General features: G+C 35.0%; 1 protein-coding gene across 1 annotated transcript in view; it reads right to left on the bottom strand.

Moving 5' to 3' along the window:
• Positions 1-2,638: 2,638 nt before the first annotated feature.
• The window catches only part of TAFA4 (TAFA chemokine like family member 4), a 165,211-nt gene continuing 148,905 nt past the window's right edge, over positions 2,639-18,944 (bottom strand). Inside the window, exon 7 of the mRNA XM_049777670.1 lies at positions 2,639-2,787. Coding sequence (XP_049633627.1) covers positions 2,639-2,787 — 149 coding nt within the window. The remainder of the gene's footprint in view (positions 2,788-18,944) is intronic.

Raw genomic sequence — 18,944 nt, 5'->3', positions numbered from 1 at the left:
TTAATATCCCCTCTAGCAAGGCAATTGCTCTACCTTTATAGGACCTCTGTCTCACCTGTGGTGTAAGGTCAGTGTCAATTTAAAGAAAAATGATATAGCTTCTGTGAGCTGCACAAATGAATTTACTCTATGTGCATAAGATCCATAAAAGACATAAAATGTTTTATGCAGTTCAAGTCACACAGACTTGGATTAATAAAGGAAACAAAGTTTTATGACTTTGAGATTACTCTCAAGTGGCATATCACTGAGAAAAAAAAAGGCCAACTATCATGATGGCTTGGGGAACTGTATGATGTTTCTACAACTTTTCGAAGTGCTAAATGAAATGTCACTACCGCTGAGGATTTAGCTAGAGCAAACTTATATTCCCAGCACACAAAGCCAAAATGCCCTAAAGGTTTCTTCCTGCAAATGCCCTAACTGCACATAATTAGACAGGAAGTCACTGCTGCAAAGGACTATTTAGACACATACAGTTCCAGAATATAGTTCATTCATGTTCATGTTTTTTATTTGGATTTATTTGTAATAATCAATAGAAGAAGAATCTTCAAAAATAAGCTTTCTTAATTTATAAGAAATATGATGAAAGATTTTATCTTGTATGGATGTAAGGCCTTTGTTTCTTGATAACACCACTTTTATTTAGTTGAAAATTTGGATAAAATCGTTAAAGGGGGCCTGTGGGGAAATGTTATCTTACAATAAAATTTGCTTAGCATCTATCCATGAGATAGAGATTAAGAATTTATTGAGAGTTTTATAGAAGAGGAATTGGTAGAAACAATGTTTATCTTTCACCAATAAGGGACTTCATACGGGGCTGGAGAGATAGCATGGAGATAAGGCATTTGCCTTTCATGCAGAAGGTCATTGGTTCGAACCCCGGTGTCCCATATGGTCCCCTGGGCCTGCCAGGGGTGACTTCTGATTGTGGAGCCAGGAGTAACTACTGAGTACTACCGGGTGTGACCAAAAACCAAAACCAAAAAAAATAAAAATAAAAATAAATAAATAAATAAAATAATTTCTTAAAAAAAGAGACTTCATACAATTTTACTATCAACTATATAAAAATACTTAGACCAATTATCCTCATCATATCAATATCACTACTCAAGAGTAGGTGAGTTGACAATTTTAATTAATGGTAAAAAAGATTTTGATCTTTTAATTTTGACTTGATCCATAAAGAATTCAATTGACTTACTATGATATTGATATATGTCTGATAATGATAGGTCTAATAATGATCAGCTAAACTGTAATGATTATAAAAAAACTCAATGATTACTTTATAGTCTATTTAAATATATGTTATAAAGTATCTGTTAATATATATGTGCACAAATATCATACTTTAGGGATATACATACCATTTTACTTTAATGGTTGAAAATAGTTTAATGGTTTTAATAGTTAAAAAGTTTGGAATAATTCAAAAAATCCATAAATAGAGAAATATAAGCAAGATTCGAAGCCATTGGAGAGTTATCTTACCTCCTAAGTCAAAACTTAAACACCAATCAGGGAAAAGAGTTACTATTTAACTATGTCTAATTCTAAAAATCCTGAATAGCCTATTTCTTTTCACTCAAGAAATAGTCCTAGAGTTAGCTGAATATATGAGTAAATCTCAGAGACATCAAGAGTAGAGATTATTGGGACTTTACCAAGAGTAGAGATTATTGGGACTTTACTCTTTTTCTTAGACATATTAAGTATACCAATTCAAGTAAGCATGTAAAATATTACCTCAGTTAACATTCAGATATACAGAGAATAGTGGGTATATAAATTCAATCAAGATTCCTGTCACTAAAATGAAAAGAGGGTAGAGCACATTTCTTTACCACTGCCAAGACACTAGAGCACAAGTGACAGAGTGATGTGTGAAGAAAGAATAATAAAAAAGGAGTTTTGCTCAGTTATGTATGAGGTCCAAATCTCAGGAGAGAGTGAAGTAGGCAAAACACTGGAAAATTCATGGTGGGCTAACGTAGAACCATTTCAATCCACAAAATGATGGTAGACATTGTGTTAAGAAACATCTTCAAAGAGAAAAGAGTAGAGGTGAAGTAGAAACTTAGGAGTTGACAGGTCGCAGATAAAATACAGTGCCAACTTAAGATTGTAAATTTAATGGCATGAAAGCAAGGAGATATTTGAAAGTAACAATTCCACAGACAAATTTATCAATTAGACCTGGAGAGATAAGGGAAAAATTAGATTACTGGTTCACAATAATGCCTTTCAGAGAAAGAGAACTAAAATATCTAAGTGGATATGAAACTCTTGACAGGAAAATTTGAATGAAGATCAATGACCAGTAAGAAGACTTAGAAAGTTACTCTTTTCAGGTTGTGCGGATATACTCAGGTGCAACTCTAAAATCTTCCATTTAAATATGGTTCATGGAGGAGATGAAATAGATTTACTGAACTTGACAAAAAAATTTCCAAAACTTACAAGTTCACTTAGTAAATCACTGCTATACAAAATCTGGCCTAAGGGATGACTGAAGAGGCATTCTAAAAGACCAGAGTCATAGAGCTCAAGCAGGTTTATCTCTATAAAATAGTTCTATCCTCTTAATGGCAAGTTACTATCAATTATGTGTTGATATTGTAAATCATCACTCTGCTTTGTCTATACTTGCCTTTGTAGTTTTGACTTTATTGCCACTGCTACAGGACCAACCTGTGTAATCTGGCAACACTTTACAATCCTCTCCTTCCAAGCAAGGATTCATCTGACACCACCACTTTTGAATCACGATGGAAGCTGAAAAACAAAGACCAAATAATACCTGTGACACTGTTTCTTCCTCAAAATGCAAAACAACCTAAAATTGAATGATCTTTATTATATAGAATCTCATAATTAGCAGTAAAAATTACCTTACCACAGTACAGAGGGATAGTATGCAGACAAAAGTGCATGCCTTTCATGAAGTTGACCCAAGTTTTATCTCCAGAATAACTTGGTATACCCTAGAAGCCTCAGTGCATAGCTCTGGGTTGACCCAGGTCCCTGTACTACAGGGCTCTTATATGGAGCAGCTCAGGCAAACTCAAGAGCTTCTCAGAGTGGATTCCATGAATCCTGACCAATGCTTGAAAGACACAGAGAGGATAATGAATTTTCTAACTGTAAGTGGATTGACAAAAAGTGAATCAGCTATAAATGCTATAAAATATTTCTTGCTTTGCCTCTGGCTAACTGTAATACTATTAGTGAGATGTCAGTAAATACGTTGAAGTTCAACTAGTTTATGGTTCTTTTTAGGAGAGCCTTAAATGTTTTTTTTTTTAATTCTTGTCAGCCTCTATTTTTAATACACATAAAATGGTGTTGAAAATAGAACCTCATCCTATCTATGTTCAGAGACTAAGCTAATCTGTGTCAGCCTTGACTAACTGTGGGCTAGTCACTGTATTCTCAATAAAATGATAACTATTGGCCAGATAATAATACCAGTGGGTAAGACATTTGCTTTTTTTATGTGGCCATGCCAGGCTGGATTTTCAGTATCCCATATTGTCCCAAGTATAGTCAGGAGTGATCTCTGAGTGTCTCTACATGATGCCTAATGTTGTATTTATATTTAAGCACAATGGGTTTAACAACCAAGAAAAAGGAAAAAAGGAAAAAAATGTTAGCTATCCTAGTTTGTGGCTAAACAAGGCTATGGTTTAAAAGCAGCAAGTCTTCAGCATAAGCCATATTTCAAAGTTTGATCTTAATTTTTTTTCAGTTCAATGAAACACAGTTTAGTATGATCTCATGGTGTTGGATGTAGACCTCCAGGTGAAACTACCAGTCACTAAATCCCAAGCATAGATAATCATTCTGCTTTCACTTTTAGTATGATGTTCAATAGAGAATACAAGCTCTTAGATACTCCATTATAAAATAAGCTTCATGTAAACACTCTGAACGTGTCAATGGAAATTGAGGCTTAGCTATGGTGTTTCATAGGTTACATAGATTACATTAAATAGATTACATAAAAAACATTTGGATTTAACATTATTTTCAAATTCCAGCAGGTTGTTTGAACATAATCCTCCCCTGGTAACTTAAGGAAGCATGTACAGTACTGAATATTATCATCTTTTGTTGTAGGTCATAATGGTGCATTGACAAAGCAAAGCTGCTATATCTGATTTTTTTTTTGCATGGCCAAAAGCAAAAGGTTAAAAGTAGTAACCACTTCCAGAATGTGGTAAGAAACCACTTGAAAACAATTACTAAATAAAATTACTAAGTGAAAGATGAAGAGGGAAGGACCTAGCACTCCCTCATATGACTACATTCTACAGTAATTATCTCACCTATGGATTCTCTTCCCCCTACTTTTAACTAAGTCTTACAGCAGTTCTCCATTGAAAATCTTTGTTTTTTTGAGCCCACAGAATAGAAAATAGCACTTTTGCTCTCAGTTTGGTGCAGATTTGAAAAACAAATCATTGATCTGGTTGTTAGAGCCTACAGATCTGAAGAAGAAAAAGATTGTGATTAATTTTCAAAGTGATTCCAGGTAATTAACTAATATAAGATAGAGGTCCTGGTTTGGGGTTGTTGGGTCAGGGAAATTTTTCAGCCCTGCATTTCCTGTTGAAACAATAATTCTATATTATATATCCCTATTCTAACCATTTTTTTCTAAGTATTCACAGTATAAAAATTCCATGTTTTCTATAGATGAATGTCAAGCATATCTTTATAAATCCTAATAGTTGCTTCTTGAAGACAAGGCACCTTGCTGATTATGGTGCAATATTTCCCAATTTCAATCTTTTGCAACCCCGAGGTTAAACAGCATATTCCTAAATTGTGTAGAGAAAAGAAAACAGAATCATTACATAACTTAAACAGCATCACACAGTTTGAAGGCAATGAGTCAGTATTTGGATGTGGATAGTTATTGCTAAAAAGCCCATGCTCAAACCTCAAAAGTATACTTCTATCTAGTAGCCATCTTTTCTAGGAATGTTGTTTATATAAAGCAATGGCATAGGTAGGTAGCACAGCAAGTCAGTGCGTTTAAAATTCATAGGCAAATGAGATGTGGCATGATACAGACACAAAATGGTTTCATTAACAGAAGGAGGATCTGGGCATTGTGGCTTTTTTGTCTGCAACATCGATTCCTAATTCTAGCCAAGTACAGAGCTATTATCTGATTGATTCTGACAAAAGCAATAATACCTGAATAAAGCAAATTTATGATCCAGAAGAACCATTTACTTTTTCAATAAGAAGGTACCAATACTAAAAATAGAAACTGAGACAAATGGTTATTTATTTTGTCAAATATTTCCACTGAACATTAGGGTGAGGCCTGAAAAAGACATCTTCTTTTAAGTCCTAAATAACACAACAATTTGATCACAACATAGCAAATATTCTTGCCATTCTCAAATCACCTTTTCTTGCTATTCCTTTTGATTGTCCCTAGAGAAATGGGAGATTCTATTTCAGATGATTCCCAAAATACCAAACAGAATTTTACACAAAGTCACTAAAGTGAAAAGAAAAATCAACCCAGAATCTAGATTTTTGTTTTTACTCAGAACTTGTCCCACTATACCACAATTTCTAATAGCTAGAGTTAATATGCACTATATAGATTCTGAAAAAGCCAAGGTATTGAGCAGTCAATCATTTTCTGAATACCTTGGTGAGTCCCAAAAGGATACATGGATAAATAAGATAGAGTTCCCAATTTTTTCTTTAAAATACCTTTTGCTGAATGTTGACAGAGTTTAGATGTATTTACACAGAGTGAAAGCTAAATTTAAAATACTTTTCTATCTTTTAAACCATTCGATCAGCAAATATTCTTCCACTTAGTAGAAACCAAAGTGCTCCTCTGAGAAGCTTCGGCTCTATAGGGACTATTCACAGGAAGCCTTGGCAGATAGTTTAGAAAAGGAAGGAGTGACAGGACGATATGCAATAGCTACCATTGAGACTCTCTTGGTCAACACAAGATTTGACTTGGATTTGTAAGCAGGAAGAAGTTATGAAAAGCTCCTGAGTAAGAGATATAATAATCAGGGAACACTTTTTTTGCTAAAAAAAAATGTTCTAGCACAAGTTGAAAGAATTTGAGATATAAAGGGATGTCAATTTTAAAAAGCAATTTAAATGTCAATGATAAGATGAAAAATCTGAGGAAAAAGTTTTCTTCAGAAGAAACAGATGAATGACATAATCTCAATATTACAGGAGAAATGACAGTATTTACTAACCAGAATCATGGTAATCTAGAAGACAATTCTAAATCAAAACCCAGAGAAGAATCTTTAATGAGAGAAATGATGGATTTGGGCATTCACCGTAAGGAAAAAAAAAGTGCCAATCTTTAATTATAAAAAATTGTTTTTATCCTGCTAATTATTTAAATTATCAAATAAATAATGAAAAGAAGCATCAATTTATTCCAAATCCTATAAAATTATTTGTGTATTTTGTTTAATCAGACAAATAAAAGAGCATATTTTCAAAAGAGAGATTCACAATAAACCCCTTAAAATAGAAGTTTTCCTGGAATTTAAAATATTTCTATTTGCCAAAGAAAAGATTACCTTCATATCTTGGTATTATATAAGGCATTGAGTGAGTTTCTGTACAGATAGATACCTTATCTGCAGTGCATTTTTAATGAAAGATAATAGCAAATATTCTTTAAGGAAAGAGAGAGACATAATAAGAGCCACCAGAGTAGCTGAAATGAAAGTTCCAAATCCTTTGCCTTAGAACTGACTTAGAAAGTAACTCACAGATAAAAGGAAGATTTGACCTGCCAATGTATAAGGTGATTAGACAGCCTGAAGTTTCAGGTTTGAGTGCATAGTGAGCCATTCTGAGATGAGAAGCTTGACCGCAAAGCAGGATTCTATTAAAATAACTTTTAGAACATCTGCCCATTTAACTGAGCTTTGTCTCCACAGAAAAAAACTGAGTTTGCAGGAAGCGTATTTTTCTCTTAACAAAAAATAATACATTTTAAATGAGAAAGTGTCTTGTCATTTCTAGTTTTAAAATAAATTCTTTAAAAAGCCCCATGTTGTCCTGACTTATAAATACAAAAAGAAGACCTATCTTCAAGTTGCAAACCTGTGATAAATTAATACATTTATGCAACAAGAAAGAAAGAAAATAGGTAAAGCTCTGGTGACTAGTACTCTCCATAATGTTTTAAGGCAGAAATTTAATCTAATTAATTAGCTATTTTGCTTAATTGGCTATTTTATTTCTGCTGCATATTTCTGTACTCTGTTGCAGAAAATTGATTTGGGTATTTTTTTCTTTTGTTTGAAATATCACTCTAATAAGTATGTATTTATAGAGTTATTATAGAGTATAGATGCATACTTTCAAATAGATTAACAATGACACAATTACAGGATAACTTCTCAGGAATAACTGTTGGGGTTGGGGTGACAGCACAGTGGGAAGGACACTTGCATTGCAAGTACTGAGTTGAATACCCAGCAAGCACCATGTTTGGTCCCCAAGCTTCGCCAAGAGTGACCGCTGAGAGCAGAAACAAGAGAAAGCCATGAGCATGGTGAGGTGTGACTCAAAAACTACTCTTTTTTTGTTTTGTTTTGTTTTTTTTAGAAAAAAAATAACTCTTATTTGTTGACTTAACTTTTATTTAAAAAGCATATTTTACACTGAAATTATGAACAGAAAGATTACTATGACATCGTCCTAGAATATTTATTGTCTAGAAAATAAAAAACAGTATCCTGAAATATTACTTTTCTTTTGAGTTTTGTGCTCTCATCCAAGGGCTTAAGGGTTACTTTGGATTCTGTGCTTACGGGTCTCTCATAGAAGTGCTCAAAGAATCATGTGGTGCTGGATTCTCAAAGACATTTGGGGGGAAGAGGTCATCCCCAGCTGTGCTCAGAACTTACTTCCAGCAGTGTGCAGGGGTGCCAAGGATAGAACCACTACGAGGTGTATATAGGGCAAGTCTAAGCCCCTCTGCTTATCTCTTATTCTGCTCTGAGATTTTAAATGTATTTTATCTTTAGTTATTTTTTATCTTTAGATATCTACTGTTATTTCAAGACATCCATCATAATCTTTTCAAATTAGGTCATTCTATTTCTCCAAAGGTGGCTTTCAGGCAAATAAAAATACTCAACTTCACTTATTCTTATTAGAGCAATGCAAATCAAAGTCAAAGAAGCATCATCTCTCACTTGTAAGAATAATATCGAAAAGACAGATGTCAACAGTGCAGACAAAGAAGAAACCCTGGTGCACTCCTGGTGCAAATGTATTACTGTAGCATCTATAGAAAACATTAGATATTCCTTTAAAAATGAAATCGAAATTCTCTCTGATTCAGCAATAGCATTTCCAGGCACTTACTGAAAAGATAAAAAACACTGCATTAAAAACATTGAGCATGCACCACTATGTTCTGCATAACATAATTCAAAATAGTCAAATTAGCAAAAGAACTTCAATGTCCATTGACAAATGCTATATAAACAAGTAATATAGGGGCTGGAACAAAAGTGCATTTGGTATGGTGCTTGCTTTGCATTTGGCTAACCTAGGTTAATACCCAGCACCTAATATGATCCCCAGAACCCTCCAAAGTAATCCCTGAGATTAGACTGTATGCCCTGAACATTGCTAGGTGTGGCCCCAAAACTAAAATAATTAATTAAATTATTTAAAAAGTAATATATAAACAATGACAAATTTGAGATTGAAATCTGTAGTATATAAAATAATTATATTAGGAAAAGTAATATGGCCAAGGAGGATGCCTAAATCACCTTTGACACTAGAGCCTAGTAAGGAAAAGAACAAAGAAAAGATATCAGAGAAGGAAGAAGATAAGAAAGGAAAGTATTGGGGGGAAAGGAAACTGGTCTTCGGTTATATTGGGGGATGAGAGGGGATGAGAGAGAGAGAGAGAGAAAGAGAGAGAGAGAGAGAGAGAGAGAGAGAGAATGGCTATATATTCAACGCACAGATTGAACAATATTGAAAACATAAAATTTAAACTGTAACCACCAGATTTTAATATGCCTGCCACAGTGGTAGGCAGTGGGTAGAGGGCATTTGACAATGGGATAGTGGATGACAGAATATGGAGCACAGGTGAAGGAACACCGGAACTGGGATTGGAGTTGAAATATTATATACCTAAACCTCAAGTACCAATAATTTTGTAAACAAGAATTGTTTAATTGAATCTTTTTTTGAGAGTTTAATTACTCTTAGCACTCTGCTCAGAAATTGCTTCTGGGAGATTCGGGAGATCATATGGAATGCCAGGAATCAAACCTGGGTCTGTCAGATGTTGACCACATGCAAGGCAAATGCCCTACCACTGTGCTATAGCTCCAGCCTCTAATTGAATTCTTTTTGTAAATAAGACATAATAACAAACATATCATCTGCCTTAATGCCTTGGCAACAGGTAATTCTACAATTCTACATTTGTGTCTTACTCCTATCTCCTCCCCACTTCTCTTTTTCTACTTCTCTCTTACCACACACACGCACACACATACACACACACACATACACACACACCCTAGGTTCACCATGAAACAAACACTGATCATATGATCTATTGAATTTGAATCACCTTCGATTCTCAACAATCTAAGAGAAGGGACTGAAGCAATAAAACAGTGGTTAGTGCACTTGCCTTGCATATAATCAACCCATATTTGATCCCCAACATCTATTTTCTTTTTTTTTTCTTTCCTACCCCCCCATCTATTTTCTTGACCACCACCAGGTATAATTCCTGAATGCAGAGACAGAAATAACCCCTTAAAATTTCCAGATGTGTCTCCAAAACAAAAACAAAAAAATTAAGTGAATTTTACATGAACTTTGTTCCTAGTGCTTCCACCCCTTTCTTAGTGGCATATTCTTTCGTCTACTCACCTAAAATACAAATTTCCTGGAAGGTAGAAATTAAATGCAAAGTGTGATTTGAAGTAAGACTGAGAATAACAAGACCTCTGATTAATTCCTCACTTTTGTCTCTCCTGTTTCTGAGACAGAAAGAATTAAGACTGACTTCCAGCTTCCAAGTATACCTTGCTCCTTCTTATACTTCATGTTGTGCTCCTTAGTTACTCCTTCCTAAAACTGGGATCAAATTAGTTGCTTCTCATGGGGTACTTTCTCTGGCTCCTTCTTTCCAGGTAAATTGAGAGTTCAATGAAGGCGAGGCCTAAATCTAATTATCACCCTACTCACCAAAATTTAGGACATTTTCAGCGCAAAGGTGTTAAATTAAATTTTGATAATGAATCAACACATGCAAGGTATATGTCCTAACTGCTTATTTTAAAGCACATTTCCAATTTGCTCACCCAACAGCCATTGAGGAAAGATTACAAAACTGCTCCATTTTTAGTGGTACAAGGACACACCTGGTAAGAAAAGCTTAAGCAAACACATCTTCAGGAGACATTATTTCTCATCACAAAATTTGCAACACCAACAAAGTTGAAAATAATACTTCATTTTAAGTAAGAAAATTCTGATATCCCAGACAAGTCAAAAGAATTTGGCATTTCTTTAGAAGTAAAAAAAAAAAAAAAAAAAAAAAGCTTTTAAAAGTAAGTCCCTTCAGGGCCAGAAATAGCACAGCGGTAGGGCATTTGCCTTGCATGCAGTAGATCCAGGACCACAGTGGTTTGAATCCCAGCATCCTATATGGTCCCCCGAGCCTGCCAGGAGTGATCTCTGAACGCAGAGCCAGGAGTAACACCTGAGCACCACCAGGTGTGACCCAAAAACAAAACAAAACAAAAAGTAACTCCCTTCCATGCTTACATTTTTATCTTATTAATAATTTTTAAATCTTATTTTAGAAAGTGTTTATTTTAATAAAATAAAGCTTCATTGTACTAAACATTTATCTTTTTATCACAAAACTATTCCACATTATTTTATAGAGTTGTGTTTGGATAAACATGGAATAATAAAGTTTCTATCACAAAATAAAAACTCAGCATATGCCTGATGAAGATTCATAGACAAGAATGCTCACCAGCTTAAAACAATTTTGTTGAGAGGCCAAGTTCCAATCAAATAATATCCCATCCCTTCCAAATGCTAAAAGTTTACTAAAGACACAATTCACAAATGTGGGAGTATTTGTAAAATAAGTATTACAACAAAACTTGATGGGGAGAAAACAGCTAATTGTTCAATCTGTTTAACTAATTAACTAAAGTTATCATTTTATGAAAGAACAACTGACATGCCAGATAAGTATCAGTGGTGTGGATTAACAAAATGCACAAGGATACTCTATGATAACATTAATGGATGCCCTTCTCCAACTTCTTTTTGTCTTTGTCTGTGTTTTAATTTAAATGTAAATTTAAGTGAGCTTTATATTTTGATCTTCTTTATTCTTATTGACAAATAAGATAAGAGGAACATACCAGCAGAGACTAGGTCTGCCCATATGCCAATTAGCAGCATGATACCTCGTAATTATTTTGAGACAAAGATTAAGCAGGTAAAGCCCCCAAAGCACTATGGAAACATATCCAGGGGAATTTGAAAATACTTATAAATGTCAGTAAAGCCTAAATTATAACTTCCTATACCTACTGTTGTGTTTAAATACAACATAATTTTATTAACCACTGACTGCTTGCCAGGCATTGCCAGGTGTGAGAGACACAAGTATGAAGACACACTGTCTGTAATCATCTTTCGGTGGTTAGTATGATCTCACCACAAATGTTAGACTAGTATTACATATTTACATAAGGCTTATACTACACTGTCCAATATAGAAGCTTCTAATCAAAAATTATCATTTAAATAAAAAAATCATAGTAGTCACATTTCTAATGCTCAATTGCAAATGTAATTAGTAGCTACGAGTTGTACTGGACAAAATCTACAGTCTCTCTTTCTTTGTATCTCTCTCACACACACACATACACAGGTAAAATATATCTGCATCATTACAGAAAGGTCGACTGTGTACTCTTGTCTGAAGAAAATTAATAGCAATTACTAATCCTATAATTCTAAAGCAAGTCATTAATTTGGACTGTGAGTTTATGTGCTTTGTCACAGAGACAGCCAAATGTGCCTCTATAGCAGAAAGACTGAAATTTGGCATGGCTAAAACAGGGAGGAATAGATCACACTGTGGAAAACTCGCCCTTAAAAAGAATCAACTATACATCTAATACAACCAACATCAAGTTATCACCAGGAAAATGACTGCTTAATCCATGAATCTACATTTTAGGAGGTGAGCGGCAAATAGTGCACAGTGTTGGCAGAAATGAGTGATATCTAAGGTTTGGCTACTGCGTAGGCAAACTGAGGCATTGTAAATCACAGATCAAATGGATGCAGCCTGAGAACAGTAAGGTCAGTCAATTCTTTAGTACCCCAGTGAGTTTTTCCATTAAGAAGAGATGAAACAAATTGGCCACCTGAGTGTTTTGCTTAGCCTAGGAATCCCAGGAATTTTGGCAGTTTCAAAGGTGGAGTTCTCCTCCCACCACACTCTCAAGAGCTAAGACAGCACAGCAGAGTTCAGCCCTGCAGAGAGGAGATGTAACTATGAGGGCTGAGGTCCAAGAAGGGAAGGACCTAAACATTGAGAACATACAAAGATCTAGACAGAAAGCTGTGAGTATGAGAGTCTGACCAATTTGGACAAATCACATTACAAGGCAGGCAGAATTCTCCCCATGGTTACCTACTGCTCTATGACATTCTCAGTGGACAGAATCCCAGGCATAAAAGATATTATGATTAAATTTACTCAAATAAGCCAGAAGAAAGGAAAAGGATACAGATAATCATGAATGAGGTGATTCAATCAGGTGTACTATAAAATAAACAGGGGATAGGGGAACGTGGAGATGGATGGGAAGATGTTTTGGTAGGCGAAAGGTCTGACTGAACCTTTGGGGATGGGTGCATTGAGTTAAATATAATATACAGATGTGAGACTTCACTCCAATATTTTATAATAATGCATATTTGTGGTTGATAAATAACCTTTAGTAAGAAAGATTCTTTAAAATGTGTGAGTATATACTATGTACATGTATACATTAATGTTGGCCTATCTATAGAATGGAATGTCATTGAGCTCAGTTGCTGGGTTGTCGTTGCTTAGTTCTTTGTTTTTGTTTTTTGGTTTTTTTTTAATAATTTATTTAAGCACCATGATTACAAAAATATTCATAGTTGGGTTTTACAGCCACATCCAGCAGCACTCAGTGGTTATTCTTGGTTCTGAGCTTAGAAGTTACTCCTGGCAGACTCTGGGGACTATATGGGATGCCAGGAATCAAACCCAGGTTAGCTGTGTACAGGCAAATGCCCTACTTGTTGTACTATTATTGCTCTAGCCCCCTAGGGTTGTTGTTGTTTTTAAAGACATTTCTTTGGTAGTGGGAATGTTGCACTAGTCGAAGGGGGATGTTCTGACTGAAATCCAATTACAATCTTCTTGTAATCATGGTGCTGAAATAAAGATTTAATTAAAAAATACAGATATTTTATTATGTACTAACACACAAAATCCCCAGACCTAATATTGATAGGAATAATGCATACTAGGTGGAGTAAGAAATAACCAATATTGGAGATATAGTGATAGTACAGCAGGGAAGAAACTTGACTTGCAGGTGGTTAATACAGGTTCAATCCTCAGCACCACATGTAGTACACTAAGCCTTCACAAGAGTGAAGCCTAAGTGATGAGCCAGGAATAAGCCCTGGGTACCAAAAGGAGTGCCCCCTCCAGAAGAAATATCCAATGTGATGTCATTTGTATAAAACACATATTCAGGGGCAGGGCATTTATTTTGCATGCAGCTGACCTGGATTAATGGATTAATGGATTAATCCATGACATCCCATAAAGTCCTCTGAGTCTGGCAGAAGTAATTTCTTTTTTTTTGGGGGGGGGAGGCACAGCCAGTGACGCTCAGGATTTACTCCTGGCTATGCACTCAGAAATCACTTCTGGCTTGAGGGACCATATGGGATGCTGGGGATCGAATCTAGGTCTGTCCTGGGTCAGCAACATGCAAGGCAAATGCCCTACCACTGTGCTATTGCTCTGGCACCCAAATATATATATATATATATATATATATATATATATATATATATATATTTCTAAATAGAAAAATATGCAGGCTGGAAAGAAAAATGTACTTTATTTAAGGATGGTGGCTAAAGGGATCTTTAAATTAATTTAATATAAAGTATTTCCATATCTGATACTAATAGTAACTATTGTTGTTCTAAAAAGTAAAAGACAACCAAAAAGGAGTGTGTCATTTTTGTTATGTTCCATGTTACCAAACCAACATTTAAAGCAGTCACTCAACAATTTCCTAACCACCACTGTTTAGCTAATATGGTATCGAGATCCCTAGTTTCCACAAATTCATTATTTCCTATCATTTTCCCAATCATGGCTAACTTCCAAATATTCTACAGGTTAGTTCCCTACTATCAGTATGTGGGCCCATTTACATGATTTTCATCTATAGCCCCTTGAAATAATTGGAGGCTCCTGACTGGGAATGCTCTAAAAAATCCATAAAGTGCTTTGAGGAGAGTATTAACAGAATACCCCAATATCTGGATCTTTGGTATTGGGATACTGTCTGTATGAAGCTCAATTAATCCTTAATAAAAATATTTTAATATGTTTGTTTGTTTGTTTTTGTGGTATACCTGGTTATAGCCATGGTTCTGCACTCAAAAATCACTCCTAGGTGGCTTAGGAGATCATAGGATATGCTGGGAACTGAATTCCTCACAGCTGCATGTAAGCATGCAGTGTGTTACCAACTGTTCTCCATCCACCCCCACAAAAATTGTTTAAAGAAAAGATCAAAGTAAACTGAAATTGCCAACCCTATCTTTTTGGCTATCATAACATTCTTGTTCCTGTCCTCTTTTGTTTATAAGGTCCTTTGTTTTTGTACAACCTTTAGCAGCTCTTTCCATCAGTTAGATTGGATGGTGTCCCATTCAAGCAGACATTTACTCAGAAATAATTTTAGCATAACTCATTTTATCTTTTAACACACTATACAGACTTTTAATGTGGGAAATACTATACAAGTGCTATGAGTTTCATACAGCATTATTTAAGAAGACTCTTTCCATTCAAAGATTTTAGCTTAGACAGAGAGTAAATACAATTTTCTATGATCCATAACTTCATGTAAAACAATCTTAATGTCTACAGAGACTAGCAGAGTGCTGTACAAATAAGAACAATCTAAAATTAAAACAATTAAAAAACTTCTCATTATGAAAAGAAACTCATTTACATACCAGTTAAATTAAAATATGTAAATATGAGAATAGTTTTTATTCTCAAGTAACTCACAGACCCACAGGAAGTTATATATACAAAAGTTCATAGGACAAAATTGAATATATGTCATGATAAACTTAAAAATACAAAAACATTGATTTGAAAGGAAAGCAGGAATTAAGTCAACAAAATATGTTTTGCAGAAAGTAAAGATACAGGTCAATAACATAGGCAAATAAAGTGCAGAAATGGATGGGATTAGAAAGGATATCCTTTGGGCTAAAACTGATTAGTAGAAAGAAAGAGATTAGTAAGACAGAACTCAATTATACAAAACTTCATAAACCACCTAACAAATCTGGACTTATTTTAAATCATTCAAGTGTGATTTTAGAAGTGGAAGTGATATGACAGTTCTGGTTTGTTATGTTTATTTGAGAAGCATCATTCTGGCACTGTGTATAAAATGAAAGAGTAAGAAGATTTAAGTTACCACAATTTCATATTAGCCCCCACCCTATGGAGGTAACAGTGGAATAAAGAAATGAACTCATTGAAATAAAACAGGGTGATAGAATATGATTTTAAATCAACTAATGGAGAAAATAAATATTCTAAACTGTTCCAAATGGGGTTATAGAAACATAAAATATTTCTTTCAAATGATTTTTTATGTTTTAAATATACTTTTATAGGTCCACAAGTTCTTACCCATAAACTCTAAATCCCAAAAGCTATTATAAATGGAAGGGATTTCTGCATAATAACAGCAAAACCTGACTTGAATTAACCTTAACTTCTCATCATATCTCTTCTGCATAAATATTCATAAATTTTGAAGAACTATCAATATCTTCAGAAGGTAAAAATGGAGATGACACTGTACTTGTTATATCATCAGTTATACATACATACTACTTTACCTTTATAAAATCTTAATTTAGCATGTATTTCCCCAGTCATTTTTTCTGAGCTTTAAGAACTTAATGACACAGTTTTACCTAAATTATGTGTGATTGTAAGGTTTTTCTTTCATTTTTATATTAAAGCACTATGATTTTAAAAAATATTCATAGTTGTTTTATACATACACTTTTTCAAAATTGTTCCACCTTACAGTGTTAACTTCCCTTCACTTATGTTTCCAGATTTCCTCCCATAGAACACTGTCCCTAACTCCCACATTGGTCTGGCAGCTTGAAAGGAATATTTTTTCAGCTCAGCTGTTAAAATTTAGGGCTCAAGAACTCAATGTTGACTCTGCGGTTTTGGATATTTAGTTCTATCATGCCTTAACACCATCAATAATATGCCTTAATTCCTTGACCCCCTACCTCCCTTTACTTCTCATCTTTCTCTTCTCTTCTTCTCTTTCCCTTCTTTCTTTCTCCCTATATTCTAGGGCCAAGAGTAATCTAGGCATCCCCAATTTTGAATCTTTGCATTCCCTCATACAGCTATTGTGGTATAAATACCACAAATAAGTGATATCGTCCTGTGTTTATACTAATTTATTTATATAATATCATATATTTGACAGTTGATCACAATACATTTGTTTTCAGATAAGTGAAAATAAAGTTATGGAAAAATGGCAAGAAAATAATAAAATGGAAGAGAAGATAAAAAAGAAAAATGAAAGAAAAACTAAGAAATACAGTAGCAATTTGTGAAAATTATTGTAATATTAATGAAGTCATTAATACAATGACAGAAGGTTTATTAAGCTCTTGTTGTTTTAAGTCCAGCCTGTTAAATTGGGGTGTTCCACTAGGGATGACAGTATCAAACAAATAAAGTTGTCCACAAATTCAAAGCTACGATACTATGAATTATAGGGGCACATACTCAGCTGCAGGGCATCCTGGAAGAAGGCCAGACTTGAACATGGCGACTGCATATGTAAGAATGGTTACGGCTGCCAGACTTTTCCAGAAGAAAGTCAATATGGGGAAGATGGCTGCACTCACTCAAAAGGGAAAAAAAAACCTGAAATGTGGTCAGATTGGCATCTCCAGGGAATTGTAGAAGGTCAGTGATGAGGCAGGCAATCTGGAAAATGGTGATTCTGCAAGCATGGCTTTGGCAAGATGGAGGCTTGGCCCTCCCTCTATTCCTGAGATAGACAACTTTGTGCTGCATGGGCTGGTATAGCCATAAGCTTTCATGATTCAGTTTACATCTCATTCAAGAAAAGAGTGAGTCTATGGAGCTTGTCTGACTAGAACGTGGAAATTGTGTCTGTGGGCATGATTACAGCTGCCATTCTTACCCGGAGAAGAAATATATGGAGGCGAATGCTCACATTTGCTCCCCTCCCCCCCAAAAAATCCCTGATTAAATATTAGCCCAACAGCTAGCATACCTGCAGTGCGGTGAGACTGACATCCCCACAAGGAATCATAAACAGTCAGTGCTGAGGCAGGACATTGCTTATCCTTCTTTTGGCTTATATCATTTAACTTATCTTCCAGTTACATCCAAGTTACAATACATTTCATGGTTTAACTCATTCTTACAGCTGTGAAGTATTCAATTGTGTGTATATACTACATCTTCATAATCCACTCATCTGTTTTGGGGCATCTAGGTTTATTCTAAATCTTAGATATTGTACTGAGTGCTGCAATAAATAGTGGGGTGTGTGTGTGTGTGTGTGTGTGTGTGTGTGTGTGTGTGTGTGTGTGTGTGTCCATTTGAATGCATGTTTTCTGTCCTAGAGATAGATGCCTCAAAGTAGAATTGCTTGATCATATGGCAGCTCAATTTTCAGATTACTGAGAAGCCTTCATACTGTTTTCCACTGGAGTTGGACCAAACAAAATTTCTACCTACAGTGGATGAGAGTTTTTGTTTAACCACATTGGCACCAACAAATTTTTTCTAGTGTTTGTGATATGTGACATTCTCATTGATATAAAATAATGTCTTGTCATGTTAATCTGAATTCCCCTACTATAATGTGATGATAATCATTCTTTCTTGTGCCTATAGGCCATTGTTGGTCTTCCTCAGAGAAGAAACTGTACATTTCCTCTTCCAGTTTTTTATAATTTAATAAACTATTTATTGGTAGTTGAGCATCCCATTGTTGGCTTTTTCTATTATGTGGCTTCTATGATAATTTCACATGTAATTTGGTATATTCCTACTGGGAAGTCAATATTAAAATTATGGTGGTCCAGGACTTTAGTATCTTTAGAGCTTGGAAAATGAGCCCTACAGTGACACCAGTGGTTTATGGGCATAGCTTCCAGAACTTCTAAAAGTACATAGGCAGTCGGGGAGGTAACCATCACGGGTTCCAGAGTGTCCCAGGAGATGTTAACCATAAATCCAGCATACTTGACATTTTTGGTGAGTAGGAGTCTCTGCAGAGTTTACTAGAAAATTGGTAAAGCTGGGTCATTGGTGTGGCAGCAGATGTGGGGTGGTATGTGTGTAGCTGCCAGGGCTTCAGGAAAAATACCCCACTCCCACCAAGAGGAACAGAGTGATACAGCACAGGACAGAAGGATAGGGTCCCCTAGCTTGCAGACATGTGTCTATAAAGAGTTGCAGGGTGCAGAGGATGCTCCAATTTTCTTATGTGAAACTA

The sequence above is a fragment of the Suncus etruscus genome, chromosome 7 (genome assembly GCF_024139225.1).
Source record: "Suncus etruscus isolate mSunEtr1 chromosome 7, mSunEtr1.pri.cur, whole genome shotgun sequence".
NCBI lineage: Eukaryota > Metazoa > Chordata > Mammalia > Eulipotyphla > Soricidae > Suncus > Suncus etruscus.
The sequence above is the reverse complement of the archived record's forward strand: the minus strand, read 5'-3'. Positions and strand labels throughout refer to the sequence as shown.